Consider the following 18,477-nt stretch of genomic DNA (forward strand, 5'->3'; position numbering starts at 1 on the left):
GCTCCCTGTGTGAGTAGCCCCAAGGAAGCTGCCCTCCAGGATATGGGTCTTTCAGTGCTGGGACTGAACTATATTGTGCCTTTGTTTACGTTTGTGCCATCTATACCTTCAGAATGCCCAGCTTAGGACACTGTCTCCTGTGGGCATTACTGTGTGTGCTGTTGGTGTTCAGTGCACCTAGGTGGCTACCTACCAATGCTGTTTAGCGTCTGTGCTTTGCATCATTCCAACATTTTGTTTGCCTGCATCTCCCTTGTCCCTCCCTTCCCAGATGGGAAGATGACACTGAGAGTCTTCTGGGGTGAGTCTTGTACAGGCTGGGACGTTTTACTTATGCAGGAAATTAATAGCAGACACCCTGCATTGCCATCATAGCTACCACATCACTAGCTCTGGGAAGCTTGTAAAGTACACATTTGTGATGGTGATCTGTTTTGTGAAAATCAAGTAAAACTGCAATGAAGCAACATTATGGCGACTGTGATTTGTTGTGCTAAGTTTTTGGCCCCCTGTATTGCACCGAGACCCTCTGCTGGAAGCCTCGTGTTACGTGGGAAAATAATTTAGAAAAATTGAGAAGCTCTGAGCCTGTAGGGCTGAAGGGGGATCCCCTGGACTATCATTTCAAAATGGGAAAAGGAACTACTCAGCCTGTTGGTTCTTCTGACCAGAATGTAATCCCTTGAGATCAGCTCAAGGGATAATGAAGACATGAACTATTTTAGGACATAAAAAAAAAAGACTGCAGCATGGAGCTGCATTAATGGAACAGACATTACATGTCAACCCGAAATAGAAATGTCAGGTTGCATTGCTCAAGTATAACTCAGCCATAAATAGTGTTTGGTGTCAGAAGGTGAGTGTAATCCACCCCTGAAAGGACTTCTGATGATATGATTCTATGTCAGGACCAGCGGCTCCGATTATGCTTTTATTTCCATGCTTTAATTTTCCAGCGGCCAATTAAAACAAAGATTGAAAACACTACAATTCCCATTACCAAGTTAACATCACATGACCAATCTTACAGCCTACCAGCCCTACATAACTGTAATGAGCCAATAAGCCTTCTCTTTCTTTGCTGCTACGCAGCCAGTTAAGTACCCTTAGTCTTTTTTCATGTTACTTTGAACCTTATTGCTATTGTGGTTATTTATATGTATTGCACGCTTTGCGCTCGCTATTGTGCTGTTTTACCGTGATTTAATCTGTGCATCGGTGCATTAGGAATTCAGAGAGCGTTTATCCTCACCGCAAGGCATGTGCTGCAGCGCTACTTTGTCTGTTTTGGGGAGCGGGAGCTTAGAGGAGTGAGGACACACATCTCCTTTTTGCACTGCCCGCTTTCATTGTTTGCTGTTCGGGGCCTCGCGCGAATGCGCACTTGATAGCTTCTTGCCCGGCCTCTTTTTAGTGCTGCTGAACATGAGTGGAGATGCGTGTAACTGTCTCTGGCCACAAGCAATTACCTCCCCGCCTACGCCTAGTTGTAAAATATTCTTCTGGGCTACCATAATTCAATTTAGCATTGGCTTCATTATTATTTCTGGCAGGTCTCCCTCCTATTATTTTCTCTCACCCAGTTTACTATTCTGGGTAGTTTGATATTACCTACCTTTGGGAATTTTTTTTTTGTGTGTGAACTTTTCTCCCCGTTTCAACCTTAATACTATCAGGTACTCCCTGATTTTTGGTACTGTGGACCATTACCTCAATTATCATGGCTTCATATGATGAGGACTCAGGGAAAGGTCTCTACTATGATGACTCTGTGGGGTCTTTAGAACAAGACGTGGTCTATGGATTTGACTCTGGGGTACGCCACACTGTAAATGTGGCCTTGGCTAAGGGTATACAGCCCATTAAACAACACTTCTTTGACTGCTGAACAGCAGGGATGGATCCCTGGCAATATGCCTAGTGGCAGCGAAGATCCCTCAGCCTTGCAGGACTCTGCAAACTCTACATCTGATAATCCCCATGTGGCCGACTTTAAGCAATTTGTGAGGTCGCTAGCTAAGGACCATGACTACAGTACTCCAGTGCTACCCCCAATGCAAGTACTCAGGAAGATTTGGGTTTGTCATCTTCAACCCAAATCCCTGATCAAGGGGATGATTCCCCCCTGCATACACAAGAAGAAGCCTTGCCACTCTCAGGTGGCCTTGAATGCTCTTAAGGTCCTCACTTTCAAACCTGAGGATGTTATCCATTCTCAGTCGACCTCTAGGACTCCTCCGTCTGAGGTGGCGGAATACGTACAGGCCCACAAATGCCACAGCTTTTTTTTTAAAGAGGTCAGATCTCAGCTGAGGTCTGAGTGCCCTAGACCTGATCTCCCTACCAAGGTTACCGAAACCACAGAAATAGACCCTACACTGTAACCTACCTGAAAACATTCTCAAAAGACCCTAAGAAGGGCATTGATCGCACATGTCACGGATTTTAGGACAAGCTACTTGATGTTTCTGGGCCTCTGACGAAGATGCTGGAGATGAGTTTCCACAACCAAGAATCTGGTGCACCCACTGACCCCGAAGTTCAAGTGGGCTGGGCCTCTCTGGCCATGTGTTTTCTGGGAAACACCAACTTCACTATTTCCAGTGAGTGACTGCTATTCTTATTAAGATGAACCTGAAATTGGCCGACCTTGCCACAAGAATTACTATTTGGTGCCCCTTTCTTCAAGGAATTCTCTAAATTTGCAGGGACATGCGCAAACCTGGCTAAGGCTCAGGGCTCCATCAAGAAGGTCCTTTGTCCACTTTTTACCAGGGCAGGATGGTTTACAGGGCGAGCCTTCAGCCGCAATTTCCACCAAGGTCCTCAGCAAGGCTATAACCAGCAATACAGAGGAGGTTATCAGTATTTCTACTCCTCCTCCACCTTCTATCCCTCCCGGAAGAGGAAGATCCGGAGGCTCCCAAGTCTCCTATCAGGACTTCGCCTCTAGAGGTGAGCCTAATTTCAAAATCAGATGTCATTTTAGTGTGCAAAACCAAGTTATTCCTTCATAACTGGCAAAAAGTTACTCTGGACCCCTGGGTTCTGGAAGCATTAAAAGGTTACAATTTGGAGTTCTACAATTCCCCAGTTCAAGGGTTTACTCCTCCCAAGATGTATTTTTAAATACAAGATCAGTAGTTTATCTCCTCAGAGGTGACAGACCTCCTGGCCAAAGGAGCCATAGTGGAATTTCTTCATCATCCTCACATTTTCCTCAGTCCCATTTTCCTGGTGGAAAAGATGGGTGGTGGATCCCGCCTCGTCCTAAATCTGAAGGACTTCAATGGGTGGATTGACTATCGCCACTTCAAGATAGAGGGCATCCACTTGTTGAGAGATATCCTGCGAGAAGGGGACTGGATGGTCTGAATAGATTTGAAGGATGCTTATTTGACCATTCCTATTTTTCCACCTCATCGAAGGTTCATGCAATTTCTTTGGCAGGGGCGTTGCTTTGAATACAAGGTCCTTCCCTTCCGCCTGTCCTCGGCCCCTTGGTGTTTCACAAAAGTGATGTGCCCGATTGTGGAATCTCTTCCAGCCAGAGGGGTTCATCATCGTGGCCCAGTGTCCTCTTCTAATACTTACTCACCTGGAGTGGGCTATCTCTCTCCTCCAGGACTTGGGGTTTATTGTTAACAGTCAGAAGTCCATCCTGACCACTTCACAGCGGATGGAGTTTCTGGGGTTTCAGGTGGATTCTGTTCTGACGCAATTAATTCTACCCTCTCTAGATATCCGCAACCTCAAGAAAGAACTGAGATCAAGTTTGTGCAAACAGATGGTATCATTGAGATGCATAGCATGAATGGTGGGTCTGCCGTCCTTCTCGATACAAGCTATCTCCCGGGTCCCCTTCACTATCGAGCCCTTCAGCGCCTCAAAATATCTCACCTCCACGAAGGCCTCAGTTACTCAGACATAATTCCCCTGTCACCGGAGGCCAGGACAGAGATTCTCTGGTGGCTGGAACATATGGGAGCCTGGAATGGCAGAGCGATCTTTGGGTCATCTACGGAGAGCGTGATAGAGTCCGATGGCAGCCGTTGGGGTTGGGGAGCTCGCTGCAGCCGATTTCCATGGGAGGTCGTTAGTCCTGAGAGGAGCTGGCCCTGCATATCAATTGCTTGGAACTGTTGGTGAGCTCCTTTGTGATACGCAGCCTCTCGCTGGAGAAGTCGGAGTTCTGCATCCTCCTTCGGATGGACAACATGTCAGCGGTGAGGTATGTCAACACGTTGGGTGGGACAAAGTCCCGCATTCTGGCGGAGATTGCCAAGGATCTCTGGCATTTTTGCCTTCAACACCGGATATCGCTAGTGATGGAATATCTCACTGGTCGCAACAACTCGGTAGTGGATTGGCAGTCTTGTCACATTCAAGACTTCACTGATTGGAGGCTACATCTGAAAGTCGTCCATTTTCTCCATCGCCATTGGGGTCCTTTCTCGATCAACCTCTTTGCCTCCTGGCTCAACTGACAGCTGAATTAATTTTTCAGCTATCATCCGGATCTCAAGGCTCTAATGACCGATGCATTTCTACAGGATTTGTCTCAATTTCTGGGGTGTGCATTCCCTCCCTTCATAATGATCCCCAGGGTCTTGGCTCAGGCTTATCGTCAGTAGGTGGACCTGATTCTAGTAACTCCCCTGTGGAGAGCACAGGCCTGGTTTCCTGTGGTACTGGAACTGAGTTGCTCCTTCCAAATCCTTCTACCATCATGATGGAATCTACTTCTAGATCCCTTGGGCCTTCCTTATCCTTTTGTTCAGTCAGAACGCCTCTCTCTTGTGGTGTAGAAAGTTTCAGTGAGAGAAGAAGTCTCCCAGGACTTTTGCGAGAGTTTAATGAATCCATCTTTCAGGCCTGGTCCTTGGGCACTCACAAGCGCTACCACTCAGCTTTGAAGCGCTGGTGTAATTGGTGCAGTGAATGCGGTGCTGATCCCTCTTCATTAACTACATATGATATGGCCTATAGATCTGTGAAAAATTATAGGTCAGCCATTTCTGCAGGTCATTTGCCTGTCAACGGTAAGCCTGTGGGTGAGCTCCCTATTGTATGCAAACTCTTGTGGTGCATTTTGAGTCGTCCTCCTCAACCGAGATATTTATTTATATATGTGAATATCATTTTGTGTTTTTTAGACTCTTGGCCTGCAAATCGATATCTTTCTAGGAAGGAACTCTCTGCTAAGCTTACCAAGCTCTGGTGCTTAGCTTCTTGTAAACAGGTTTCTGAAGGGCTTTGGATTGGCGGATAGAGTGTTTGTTCCTGAAGGAGTTTTGGGGGGGGGGGGAGGAATTGTTGATTTCCTTACAGAAACCTTTTTTCCCAGTTTAATCGGCTGCATGGGCTATATGGATGCAATGGCTTTTGATTGAAGCAGGTATTGGCAGCTCCAGACTTGGTGCTCATTCAGCCAGGTGTTCCATGGCTTCTAAGTCCTTTTCATTGGGTTCCAGCCTTGGGGACATTTTAAAGGCGGCTGATTGATCATCTGAGTCCACTTTTAAGTCATTTTACTGTAAACCTGTTGTTGATGTCGCTTCAGTGGGGGTGGCTCAGGTTTAAACTGGTATAATTGGAGCCTCTGGTACTGACCGAATAAAAAAAAAATTGCATTTGCGTCAATAATTTTTCATTTCTATTAAGGACACGGAGGCGAGGATTATCCCACCCTTTTGTCTGTTTTATTATTGTATTGTTTTTTCTGAATTCATGATTACTTACTGCGTATCGCTTGAAGTTCATTTGCTGTGATGTTCTTCACTTGCACATGTTTTAAGTGTTTTCCTTCTTTTCCCTCCTTGATGGCAATATGCAAAGAAAGAGGAGGCTTATTGTCTCATTAAGGTTATATAGGGCTGGTAGGCTCTATGCTTGGTCATGTGATGTTAACATGTTCATGGGAAGTGTAGTGTTTGTAATCTTTGTTTAAATTGGTTGCTGGAAAATTAAAGCATGGAAAGAGAAGCATAATCCTTGCCTCCCTGTCCTTAATAAAATTGAAAAATTCTTGATGCGAATGCTAGAAAATTTGTTACTGTACAACCAACCTTGTGAGATGACGCCTCCTTCCCACTCCCACCCCTGGTGACCAAGTTTCAGGCGTGGTTTGGTAAGAAATATGTACTCCTTCTCCCTTCCTCAATGCAGAGCTGCCTCTGCGCCCCTCCTCCCCCTCACCCCCCCCCACACCCCACGTCTCCCCCATCCCACCCGCCCCCTCCCCCTGTACTGACACAGGCAGGAACCGCCATCATTTTAATTTTGGAAAAGTAAGTGCTGCTTTTATTTAGTGAATGTCGGGACATCACACGCTTCCTCCATGGAGTGTATCAAGCCTTTTCTGCATGGAAGGGGTGGTTTGGGGGAGGAGGGGATGCAGAGCTTTAATTAAAGCAGCCAGGGCGGGCGAACAGCCAAACTCCCCAATCCATGTCCTCTGCTCCGATGGGGTTCTTACTGCGTACAGGACTCTCCAGTTCCCTGGAGCTGGGGTTCACTGCGAGGCCGCGACTTCGTGCCGTTCACCTGCTCTGGGCTCGGAGCGCTCTCCCCTTCGAGGTTTAGAGGGTCGCAGAATGCTTCCAGGGCTTTCAGCTCGACTTCTGGCCTCTCAGGCAGGTGTTTCAGCACCCACGGGGAGCGCAGCACTGTTAGTACGGTGATCCGACGGGGGGCCTGCCTCAGCATGCCCCACACCAAGCCCTGGAACCCAAGAGAAAAAATTAGTATTACACAAAAGCAATGGGAGGCCGAGATCAAGGCTTTGTACTAAAGAGACAATGAAAGTTTCAAGGTCATTTGATTTGAAGGCCATTTTTACAAACATGTTTTGTGGCAACTTTAAATACAATCACACGATCTTCCTTTCCACGGTTCTTACTTTTATTTTGGTAGTCCATTCTCTATGTTTAATAGTAGTTGTCAAAAACAGTTTAGGATCAAGTTTCCATCACCAGCTACTATCATAACAGTGCTGTGCTCCTTTACCGAGAGCACGGCTTCAATGAGAGTCTGAAACACAATTTGGTAATATGTATTTTCTTTAGCCATTACTGATGCTTTCATTGTCAAATCATACATTAGTACAGATGGAGCCGTTTGCTCCCATATTCCACCTAGACCGCCACTCACGTGCCAGCACTCCCCTTTCCAACTATGGATCCCATTGCTCGAGACTGAAATGTGTTGAACTGAAATGCAGGTGGTTCTTGTGTCTCTCCCTGCGTCTTTTCGAAGCCCCACAAGATACCTGTAGTGGCAAGTATGAAGGATGCGAGGCAGCCGGGTTGCATTGTAATATCTTTTATTGTCTTGCCGCAAGAAACAAGGCCCACGAGGAGCCGGCCAGCGCGCAACACCGCGCTTGTTCGCGCCTCTCTCCGTCTCTGCCGCGCCGCCCCCTGACGTCACGACCGTCCTCGATACGGATTGGTCGTGACGTCGTGAGGCGACCAAACATAGTAGACGGACCAATTCTGTCCCTCCCGGTCTCGTACGTTAACTCACGTACGACATCTCCCCTTTTAACAGAACAAGAGAACTTAAGGAACTTCACCTCATAACAAAATCTTCAAACCTCTTGGGAGCTTGGATATGCCTAGTTGGCCTGCTCGGAGTAACATACTGAAGTGAATTCGCCCTGACGGCGCACGCATCATCTCGGCCTGAACCCATTACGTTGTGACTGTCGCTCTCCGCAGATTCGGGCCTGCAACCATTCTGTCCTTCGACATCCATCAAGCCACGCCATGCCTTCTCACATCGCTCTGCACTTCCATGTCCGATTCGTCCTCGCCTGGAAGGCGTATTCGCACACTCCTCCTCATCAATGCCTACATCCCTGGCTTCGTGACTTTGCCACTCATCAACATCGTCCGTGCACTCGGCCTCATCCACACGGCCACCTTTCATGATGATTTCCTCTTGACCAGCCTTGAGCCTGACTATGTCGTCCTTGCTCCGCCACCCCACTCCTTCCAGACAGACTGCCCCTCTTGTCACTCCTTGCACACGCACAGGGGTTTGGAACACAGACTCCCCCTTCATCACCCTGTTGGGTTTCTTCACCAATACCCAATCCCCTTGCGCTATATTTTTAGTTTTGGCTCTATTCACAATGTCAGCGTACCGCTTATTGCTTTCCTGTTTAGCCATTATTCTTGCTTTGACTCTCAACCTCTCATCAGATCCTGCCTCAATTTCCTCCTTCATGTCATACCACTTATTGAATTTGGGGGTAAGCTCACTCATGCATCTTCTCCCTCTCATCAAATAAAACGGAGTGTGTCCAGTAACTTCACTGGGCGTGTTATGGAAAGTGTGCACCTTGTCCGCCAGAAACGCTTTCACATTCATGTTGGAAGCGACTGCCTGTTGCACGCCCTCTTTGAGGAATCTATTCATACGCTCAACCTGCCCATTGCTCTTCGGGCTGTACAGCGGGGTCTTCTCCTGCTTAATCCCTAACCTGGACAGAAAATCCGTCATCTGCCTGGACACTAGTTGGGTGCCATTGTCCGACACCATGATCTTCGGCTGTCCCTCAATCGCGAAAATTTTCGTCAATGACTTGATCACTCGTTCAGTGGTAACTTCCCTGACAAACTTGTAGTGAATCCATTTGGAGAAGTAATCCGTAAGGACGATGAGATGTCTACAATCGTCTGGTAGCATGGTAAATGGGCCCGCGAAATCAATGGCAATCTTGTTCCATGGGCCAGCAGGAATGTCCACCAACTGCAACTCTCCTTTTGTCGTCTTCCAGTGCTTATTGGCCCTTAAGCACGGTCCGCACCGATCAATGAATCTGCTGACGTCGCTGCACATCCCTGGCCACCAGTAGTACTGCTTGAGGAGATTCTTTGTAGCGGTACTGCCCGGGTGGCCCTTATGGGCAATCCTGATTAGCTTGTCTCTCAAACTTTCCGGAGGTACAAACAGCTCGTGTCTCTTCACAAAGCCGCCCTCGATGGTGAGTTCAGAACTAATCTGTTGGAAACTCCTGAGTGCCCCGTGCAAGTTCCGGATAGGGGGCCAATGAGCCTTCATGTGGTCCATCACCCTCCGAATAGTCACGTCCTTCTCCTAAGCCGTCAACCATTCTTCCTCTGATATGGATCCCTCGCACATGGCTGTTGCGTCAACCATTGCCACAACGCACTCCGTGTCGTCCAGGGAATCATCCTCCTCATCCGTGATCGGTATGCGCGATAGGCAATCCGCCCTGCAGTTGAGACCCACCTTGATGTGTCTGACGGTGAAGTGATATTCTTGCAACTTAGACAGTAGACGTAGGAGCCTCGAGCTGGCTTTGCCATTGCCACGTCCTTCACCATCCATCATGTATATCAAGGGTTTGTGGTCGGTGACCAATTCGACCTCCCTGCCCCACAGATAATTCCTCAGTTTCTCCACGGCCCAGACGCACGCGAGCGTCTCCCGCTCGATGGTGCTGTAGTGCTTCTCTGCTTCGCTCAATGACCGCGATATAAATGCAACTGTGTTCTCCTTCTTCCCTTGGAATTGGCAAAACACTGCACCGATACCCTTGACACTAGCATCAACCGTGATTACATTCCGGAGGTCCTTGTTGTACGGTTGTAATGCTGGGGCCGCGGCGATTGCCTGCTTGACGGATTCAAAGGCAGTGCTTTGTTCCTGCGTCCACGTATATTTTTCGTTCTTCCGTAGCAGTTTCCTTAGAGGCTCCACAGTGGTTGCGTACCCTTGCATGAACTTGGAATAGTATTCGCTGAGTCCCAGGAACGATCGCAAGGCGTCTTTGTCTCCTGGGCAAGGGGCATCTCGTATGGCCCTCACTAAATCATCTTTCGGCACAATGCCATTTGGGGTAAGCACATGCCCTAAGTATTCTATCTTGCCTTTCATGAATTTGCACTTGTCTTTGGAGACCGTCATCCCCCTTTTTTGTAGCACCTCCAGCACTCTGCCCAGCAGTTCCAGGTGCCCCTTCTCGTCTTCCGTGTGTATCAGAATGTCGTCCTGAAATGCTTCAACGCCCTTCATATCGCAGAAGAGGAGGTCCATTAGCTTTTGAAAGACGCCCGAGGCCGATGCAAGGCCGAAGGGAAGACGGACGTATCTGTATGCTCCAAACGGGGTAATAAAGGTGGTCAGTTCCTTAGACTCCTCCGTGAGACATACCTGGTGGTATGCAGACTTCAGGGCTATCAGGGTGAAAAACTTCGATCCTGATGTGGAAGACAATATCTCCTGAATGTTGGGCAGGGGATGGCAGTTCACCAGGATATTCCTGTTCAAGGATCGCAGGTCTACACACAACGAATGTCCCCTGTCCTCTTCTTCTTGGACACCACGATTGCGGACACCCACTCTGATGCACCTGCTTCCTCTATTACTCCTTCCATTTTCAGCTTATCCAGAACAGCCTTCAGCTCCCCCCTTACAGAAAGAGGAATCGTTCTGACTTTGTGCTTAATTGGTAGGGCACCCTTTTTCAACCGTATGGCATGCACAAATCCTCTTACACACCCTACCTTGTTTTCAAAAACGGAATCAAATATTTCGAGGACCTCAGCTAATCCTTCATGCAAATCATCAGGCTGCACATAATTGACCCAGTCATCTCTCAGAACTATGGGATCTTCTGCCCCAGGGACTAGCATCACACCTAGCTTCGCCAGGTCCTTCCATCCCACAAGGCTCCTCCCTTTTTCAGCCACATATATCTTTGTTCTCACAGTGCGCCCTCGAAAGGTGAGGGAGTCCCAGAAGTAACCTTTCATCACTATGTCGTGTTCCCCGAAGGCCTTTGGACTCACATCCGTCTCATGCAGTCGTACATCTTGCCATTTCGAATCAAATGTCCTATCAGAGATCAGGGTAAGAGGGGAACCAGAATCAGCCGTAAATGGCAATTTTATCGCACCAATCATGACGGAGCCAATTGGCCCCTTCACTCTTCCGTCCTCACCATCAATGGACAACACGATGTCCGCATCCGCATCGCTTACCGAGCTCACTTTCATGCCCATACTATATTTCTTGGCTTTACACACTGCCGCAAAGTGGCCCAACTTCCTGCATTTAGAACAACTTTTGTGCAAGGCAGGGCAGGCCCTGCTATCCGCTAAGTGATCCTTTGACCCACACCTAAAACAAACGAGCGGCCTCCTGCCTCCCCCTCTATCACTCGCCGCCCTGTCTGGAGTCTTGGGCACATGTTTACGACTGTCCTGTACATAGAACACATTTGAAGCCTGACTAGTGCTCGCCAGTTCCTTGGAAGACACCATGGAGCGTTCCACTGCCTTTGCAATGGCTATCACGTCCTTCAGTGAAGGGTTCCTGCATGAAAGCAAACGTTCCTGCAATACCCCTCAGCCTCCCCTCATTAATTAATACTATCCAGTTAAAGATGGCCTCAAGGCAATTATTCTTCCAAAAAAAAAAAATGAGAAAAAGGTTCCTCTCTGGAAAAGTGTTCTGGACTCAGGCACAGGGGCCAGGCAGAGATGTTCAGTATACTGAGACTTGAAGAAGATCCCACTACAGAGTGCATTCCTTCTACATTTATTTTGCCGCTAAAACGGCACTAACCTAACTCCATATTTATATTTTGATGCTAGACCCGTATAGTGTTGAAATATTGGAGTTAGCACCATGTTTAGGATGCGCAAAACTACACTGCGGCAATGAAATGCAAGGTAGGTGTTACCTTCCTCAACACACCGCTGTCCATTTATCTCCAGGCGCAGAAATGACGCACAAAGAGGAGGTGGACCTAAATAATGGTGCTAAGCCTGCTTAGCGCCATTATTTAACGCCTGGGTCAAACCAGGCGTTAGGGTGCAGGTAGGCCCATTTCTGTTGTGGAACACCATGGAATGGGCACAAAGATGCCCACCCCACACCCCAGGAACACCACCACCCACACCACAGGGACACTACAAGAAGAGGACCCCATCCCAGATAAGTTTAGGTAAGTATAATATTTTTTTTAAGTGCCATTGGGAGCCCCTTACATGGGGCCCTCTACCTGGCAACTGGGTATGTTGGACTTGCCCAGGGGGCACTAGTCCCCTGTGGAGGACATTGGGGTGGTGGAATGACTCCTGCCTACACTTAGACAGGAGTCATTTTGTGGCTGCTTGGGTGTCAAAAAATGATGCTAGTCTGGTTAGTGGCTTATTTTTTGCTGCTAACCAGCCTAACATCATTTCAGACCCACTAGCGCCATTTTTGTAACACCATACCTGACCAGCTAGCATCATTTCTTTAGATGCTAGCCATTCCTTAGCACCATCTTGTGTCATTTCATAAATATGGTGCTAAGATGGCTCTAAGGAATGGCGTTAGCCAGCGTTAAGAAAATAATGCAAAACTGTGTTATCACAGTTTTGGTTAATTTTCCTTAAATATGGACCTAAGAGTGCTACGGACCCTCCATCAACGGCCGCCATCTACCTTCAATTACCATGGTTCCCAACACCCTGATTTATTGCACCAGTGTCGCTGCCCTCCTGAGTGCCACCACGAAGGCCAACAATGGCAAAATCGGGCCATGGAGGATGAGAGCCACTGTGGATGCTGGGCCTTGAACTAAGATGTTGGTCCCGCGATGGCCACTGACCTGCTGTCACACTAGAGCAAGATGCAGCAGTAAACAGGGTGAGACCTGACCGTGAATCCTGGCTCGACGGATATATTTAGGGCAGCACACACTCTGCTATTACAAGCAGCAGTGTGAGGTGCGGGTGGGGACGATAGGAGGAGGGTGTTTGCACCTGGTGTTGCAGCCTTTGTGGAGCCGGGTGGCCACATGTCGACAGGGCAGGCCGCTCGGGGCTGGCAATGGAGGCGAGCTGGGCTACTTAAAGGCACTGGTAGGCATCGCCTTCCTCTCTGCCACCCCTGCTTGGATTTGGCCCATTGATCTAATGCCCTGAAGGTCAGAGGCCTGGTCACTCGAAGGGGGCCCCCATCTTATACCATGGCCTTGCAAACTGTGAAGCAGGGAGTGGACCCTCCCCATGCCAAGTGTTGCCTGCAGACTGAAATGTGGTGGGGGAGGGTCGCTGACCACCCCTATGCTGAGCCCAACTTTGCTGCACTTGACAATTGCCCAATGGCTGATACTCCTTCCTGCTGCTACTAAAGGTACAGTAACTTTGGCCCATTGATTTAACAGTGGACCCATACTGTCTGGTGAGCAAGTTTTGTCTCTGACTGAAGAGTGGCATCTTTGACCTGGGGTTATAGGCCTCCTCCTCGCACCTTACCACCCCCAAGGCAGGCCCTCTGGGACATTAGTTTCACCCCCCTTGGTGCAAGATTGATCTGGACGGCACAGGGGGGAGATGACCCAGCTAAAGTCCTGCTAACAGGGCATTGACAGCTTGGGGACCTTCCAGTCTCCTGCTCAGAATGCCCCACTCTCCTACAGCTCGATGCTTCTTGGTGACAGACATTTTCTTATATTGCCTGGCTGCTCGTGCTGCGGGCCATGACATGTGCTGGCTGTTACCCCTGCTGTAAGCACAGGGAAAGATAAAGCTCTGAAACCTCACTCTTCCCAGCTCCACACTAACCAGTATACCATGGGCCCTTGAACAGCTAGGGGTGGTGCAACAGATAAAGGGGCCCTCACTGATGGAGACCTGGCCACAACTTTTCACACTTATCACAGAGACTGTGGTCAAATCTAAACTTAGTGAAATCCATGTTGACGTAACACTCCTTTGTCAAGATCTGCAAAATGCCACTGGTAGTACTGGGGAAGGGCGTCTATCTACAGTTGAAGAAGAAGTTTCAAATCTAAAGGTAAAAGTTGCCCGCCTCCTCCCCCAGATGGCTGAGCTCCATCACCACGCAGAAGATGCAGAGAACTGCTCTAGGCATAACAACCTCACATCTGTGGGGTTTCCCCGAAGGTGAGGAATTCACGCAGCCTGCCGTGTTCATGCAGCAATTTATCAAATTCTGGTTGCTTGCAGATAAATGCTCCCCTTTGTTCATGGTGGATTCAGGTTCACAGGGCACTTACACCTAAACCACCTTCTGGAGCACCACATCGGCCCATGTTCCTCCGATTCCTCAACTTCAAAGACAGACTGTATCCTAAGAGAGGCTCGGTCCCTCCCAGAACTGCATCAGGAATCTAAAATCCTCATTTTCCTGGACTATACCAAGGAAATGCAGGCAAAGTGAATGTCCTTTGAGGCAGTTAAACAAAAGCTCTGGACCCTTAACCTCTTTTACATGCTTCTGTTCCCAGCCCGGCTCAAAGTGATCCACACCAACAAAACGCAATTCTTTGAGACACCAGAATCAGCTTGGGACTGGTCCAGTGATGAAAAACAACTCCACTGGCTGGGGCCATTCGCTTCCCCCCTCTGCACCTGCTTGGCTGGAGTATCTACAGCGGTGGGCTCAGAGGCATTCCGGCAAGGGAAAAGGATCCTCGCTTGCTGTGCCAGAGGATCCAGTAAAGTATTGATCCTTCTGTACTGTTCAGTACCCATGATGACTACCTAGACAATGCTTGATCTCCAGGGTAGGTACCTCACCCGTACCTTATCCTTATTGGTATTGTGGAAGGTCAACCATTGAGCCTCCTGTTTTCTCATGTCCCTGCCACACACACAGCACTTGAGCTCTTCCTTAGTATGCTCACAGAAGTGATAGCAAAGCTACCTGAGGGTCTTACACAAATAAGGGGGCTCGATCCCAAAATCGACTACATTGGCATCCCGTTGGAGAATCGCCTGACATTTGCTCAGCTGGGCAAATACTTTGGGCCTCTGTGACATCTGGAGATTGTGGAATCCCAGACAAAGACAGTACACATACATCAGCGGCACATCGTTCGCATGTGCGCATTGATATGATTTTCATGCCTGCTACTGACTGCCGGTTTTCCAAGTACAGATTCTTCCATGCAGGATTTCCGATAATGCCCTGTGCTCTTGCATTTGGGTATGGCTAGCAAAGCCCTACGTCCCATGTCTAGACTCAACGCATGAAACCTCGAACATGAGTCACCTTCGCGGTAGAACAGGAGATAAAGGCTTACTTCCAAAACAGTACTGGTACAGTGTGCTCTGTCTGCACCCTATGGGTGGCCTGAAAGGTCAGAAAGCATCCTTTGGGTGGCCTGCAAGGCCAACATCAGGGGTCATGTTAAAAGAATTCCTACAGGAAAGGAGAAAGCGAAACATCACCACATGAGCGAACTGGAGACTTGCGTCCGCTGCTTGGAAACATCCCACAGATTCTCAAGGAGACAAATCTTGACAGCTGACATTGGTCTGTGAGGAAATTCACCTCCTATCGCACAAGGCGGCGAGGCAGATCTGGCGTGTGTCTACTGCACGGGTGTACGGGTGAGGGGACAAAATTGGCAAATTGCTATATTGGCTGGCATCCCAGCCGTTGGCTGGTAGAGTCAAACCGGTAATAATGGACCAGAGCAGCTGCCTTCAAGGTACCTCTCATGCCACTGCCTAGACATTTGCCGCATATTACACTAAACTATTCAAAACAGCCTCCCCCTCTCTAGATGAGGTGCCTCTTCCTCAACTTTCTCACGCGGAGGTACAAGACCTAGATCAACCCTTAACAATCTAAGACATCAGGACCGCCATCTAAGCCATGGCATCCAGAAAGATGCCTGGGTCTGATGGCTATCCCGCAGAGTTCTGTGTCAAATACAGGGAGGTCCGTGTTCTCCATTTACTGATCCTCTATAAGGAAGCAGTGGAGTTAGGTTCCTTCCCCTGAGACACTGACCAGGCCATCATTCCAAAAGCACATCCCATGTCCATCTCTTGTGCAAAGTAATGCCCTATCCCCCTCATTAATACATAAGTCAAAATCTTTGCACCCATTCTGGCCACACGCCTTCAACGTGTCCTCCAGACTCTTATACATCCAAACCAATGCAGATTTATGCCAGCCAGGAGTACAATACACTGATGTAGGCACCTCCACATAGCTCTCGTTCACCGCAATCTCCTCACACCCCAGTCAGCCTTGCTTCTCATTGATTTCGAGAAGGCCTTTGACATGGTGGACTAAGGATATCTCTCTCAGGTTTTGCAGAGGTCCAGGACTGCTTCTGCAACTTTATTTGGATGCTCTACTCGACCCCTACTGTGCGTGCGCAGATTAATGGGATGGTCTCAGATGAGTTCCCCATATGCTGGAGAACTTGGCAAGGATGCCCCTTGTCGTCCCCTCCTTTCTGTGCAAGCGATTAAGCTTCTTGCTCAACTTATGTGATGGGATGCACAGGTTTGATGGTGGGAGTGGGTCAAGGGCCACGATTACAGCATTGCACTGTATCCAGACGATGTCCTCCTATTCCTCTGGGACCCTGAATCCAGTGGCCCCTGTTGCCTCCAGATTAAACCTCAATCCAGCTAAATCGATCTTGGTACCATTATAGCTATCACGGAGCTGTGTGGATTAGCAAACAACTATTCCAGTTTGTCTATTGAGTTTCCGCTATATGGTTATTCAGGTGGCATTCCACTCTGAACTGAATTGGTCCCTTATCGTTACTACTCTGACTTGATACTCCTTTGACCCGTAGAGTCAAGGCAGACAACAAGAAGTGGCAGTCTCTCTCATTAAACGTGATGGGCAGGATAGCCCTGTACAAAATGATGGTGATGCTGCAGTTCCTATATCTTTTTCAAAACATTCGACAACTGCTGCCCCATCACTGGCTTCATGAGATGGACTCAATGTCAATCTCCTTTCTATGTATGGCATAACTCTAGACTGCTCTTGGCCTACGTCAACTGTCAGTGCACTCCATACGACTGGCGCTTTGGTATGGCCACCTACACCTGGCATTGCAGCTTCTGGTAATAAATGACTGGCTCAACAGGGGATGGTCTGACCCAGGATACAGGGTAGACCTCACTTCACTAGGGTTCTAGCGAATCATAGTGATGCACTATGGTGCTACTGTCCCTGCTACACTACCGGAGGTGACTTGGATGGTCTTTCTTGGGTGGACGGCTGCGCTCCACCATACTGGGTGGAACTCTAAACTCACCCAACAGACTCCACTGTGGCAGGTCACATAGCTGAGGGAGGTGGCGGCTCTGGAAGGATTCATTCATTCGGACGCCACTGGCATTCCATAATTGGGGGTCGTTTGGTCTGGTGCACAAATTCACTCCTTTCAGGAGCTCCAACCTACATAACGCTTTATCCACAACACAATTTCATAAACATCTGCAACTGTGACATGCACTGTGTGCACACATTTCACAAGGCACACCACTCCCGGAATTTAGCTCTGTTGAGGCTAAGACCTTGATGGGCGCGCTGGGAAAAGGTTACATCTCCCATATAATGCACATTGACCATTAATGCCTCCGATACACTGAGTCACCTTGGAACCTGGTGGAAAGGCTGGCTGGGACCCACCGAGGATGAAGATTGGTGTGATGCGTGATGGCCCCCAGAGTCATCATGATATCCTCGAGACTTCCGATAGTAGAAACATATTATCCTTACTGTGCATATTTCACTCTGGACCTTCTGTTTAAGGCAGGTCTCCTTACAAGCCTTGAGTGCTCTTTTTGCTCCCAAGCCCAAGCGGACTTCTGCCATGTGGTTCGGTCCTGCTCTGTCATAACACAATACTGGAACGCTGTGGTTACTGAACTTGCAGAGGTACTGGGATGGGAGGAGGAACTTTCCCCGCTGATGTTGTTGTTGGGGGGTGTTTGGTGAAGTTGGGGGGGGAGAACACGGGGCACTATTGGGCACGAACACTATGGTGGTCAAAGAAGATGTAGCGACTCACTGGAAAGCTTCTGTGACTCGTACATTGTCGCAGTGGCATCGCAGGGTAGACTGGTGTGCCCAACATGAAAAACCGGTGTATGAGGCCAGGGGATGCCCTGCTAAATATGACTGGATCTGGAACAAGTTGTGGGGGCCTCTGGGGTGGATCTGTTGTAATAAGCCTGACGCTATACTAATTAATTGGCTGCTCTGTTGGTTCACTGTGGTTGCTGTACCAAATACCGTATTATATGCAGGTAATAATGATTGTGACATATCAATTCATATGGATGTGAACTTCTGTATTGTACTGAAATCCATAAAAACTGTTTATCAAAACAAGACTCTCAGTCTATTTGTGTTGTGAACCTTTCAGACTTGCATTCTGTCGAAGACTTCCCATTATGAGAACTGTCTCAGGGGACCAAAGACAGAAGCTGCTGAGATGAGGTGAAGGATGTTGAAAGTGAGGGAAGCTACACTCAGTCAGAGCCTGATTTATCCCACCAAGAAGTCTAGATAACGTGTTACTGTCACCTGAGAACATTAAGCAGACTGTAACCCTTACCAATCGACTCGCCCGCCTGCAGGGGCTTTGACAAAAAAAGACACATGACGAGGATTCCAGTCATTCCCGGCTGATGCTGAGATACTTGCCATTAAAGCATT

At 48.5% G+C, this 18,477-nt stretch overlaps 1 protein-coding gene across 3 annotated transcripts in view; it reads right to left on the reverse strand.

Moving 5' to 3' along the window:
* Window positions 1-6,299: 6,299 nt before the first annotated feature.
* Window positions 6,300-18,477, reverse strand: part of TSSK4 (testis specific serine kinase 4) — a 191,170-nt gene continuing 178,992 nt past the window's right edge. For 2 of the 3 annotated variants that reach the window (XM_069238168.1, XM_069238169.1), the window contains one exon: window positions 6,300-6,723. In XM_069238168.1, coding sequence (XP_069094269.1) covers window positions 6,475-6,723 — 249 coding nt within the window. In that variant the 3' untranslated portion in view covers window positions 6,300-6,474. The remainder of the gene's footprint in view (window positions 6,724-18,477) is intronic. The other variant, XR_011204809.1, reaches the window with a different exon arrangement.

This window comes from Pleurodeles waltl, chromosome 6 (assembly GCF_031143425.1).
Source record: "Pleurodeles waltl isolate 20211129_DDA chromosome 6, aPleWal1.hap1.20221129, whole genome shotgun sequence".
Lineage (NCBI taxonomy): Eukaryota > Metazoa > Chordata > Amphibia > Caudata > Salamandridae > Pleurodeles > Pleurodeles waltl.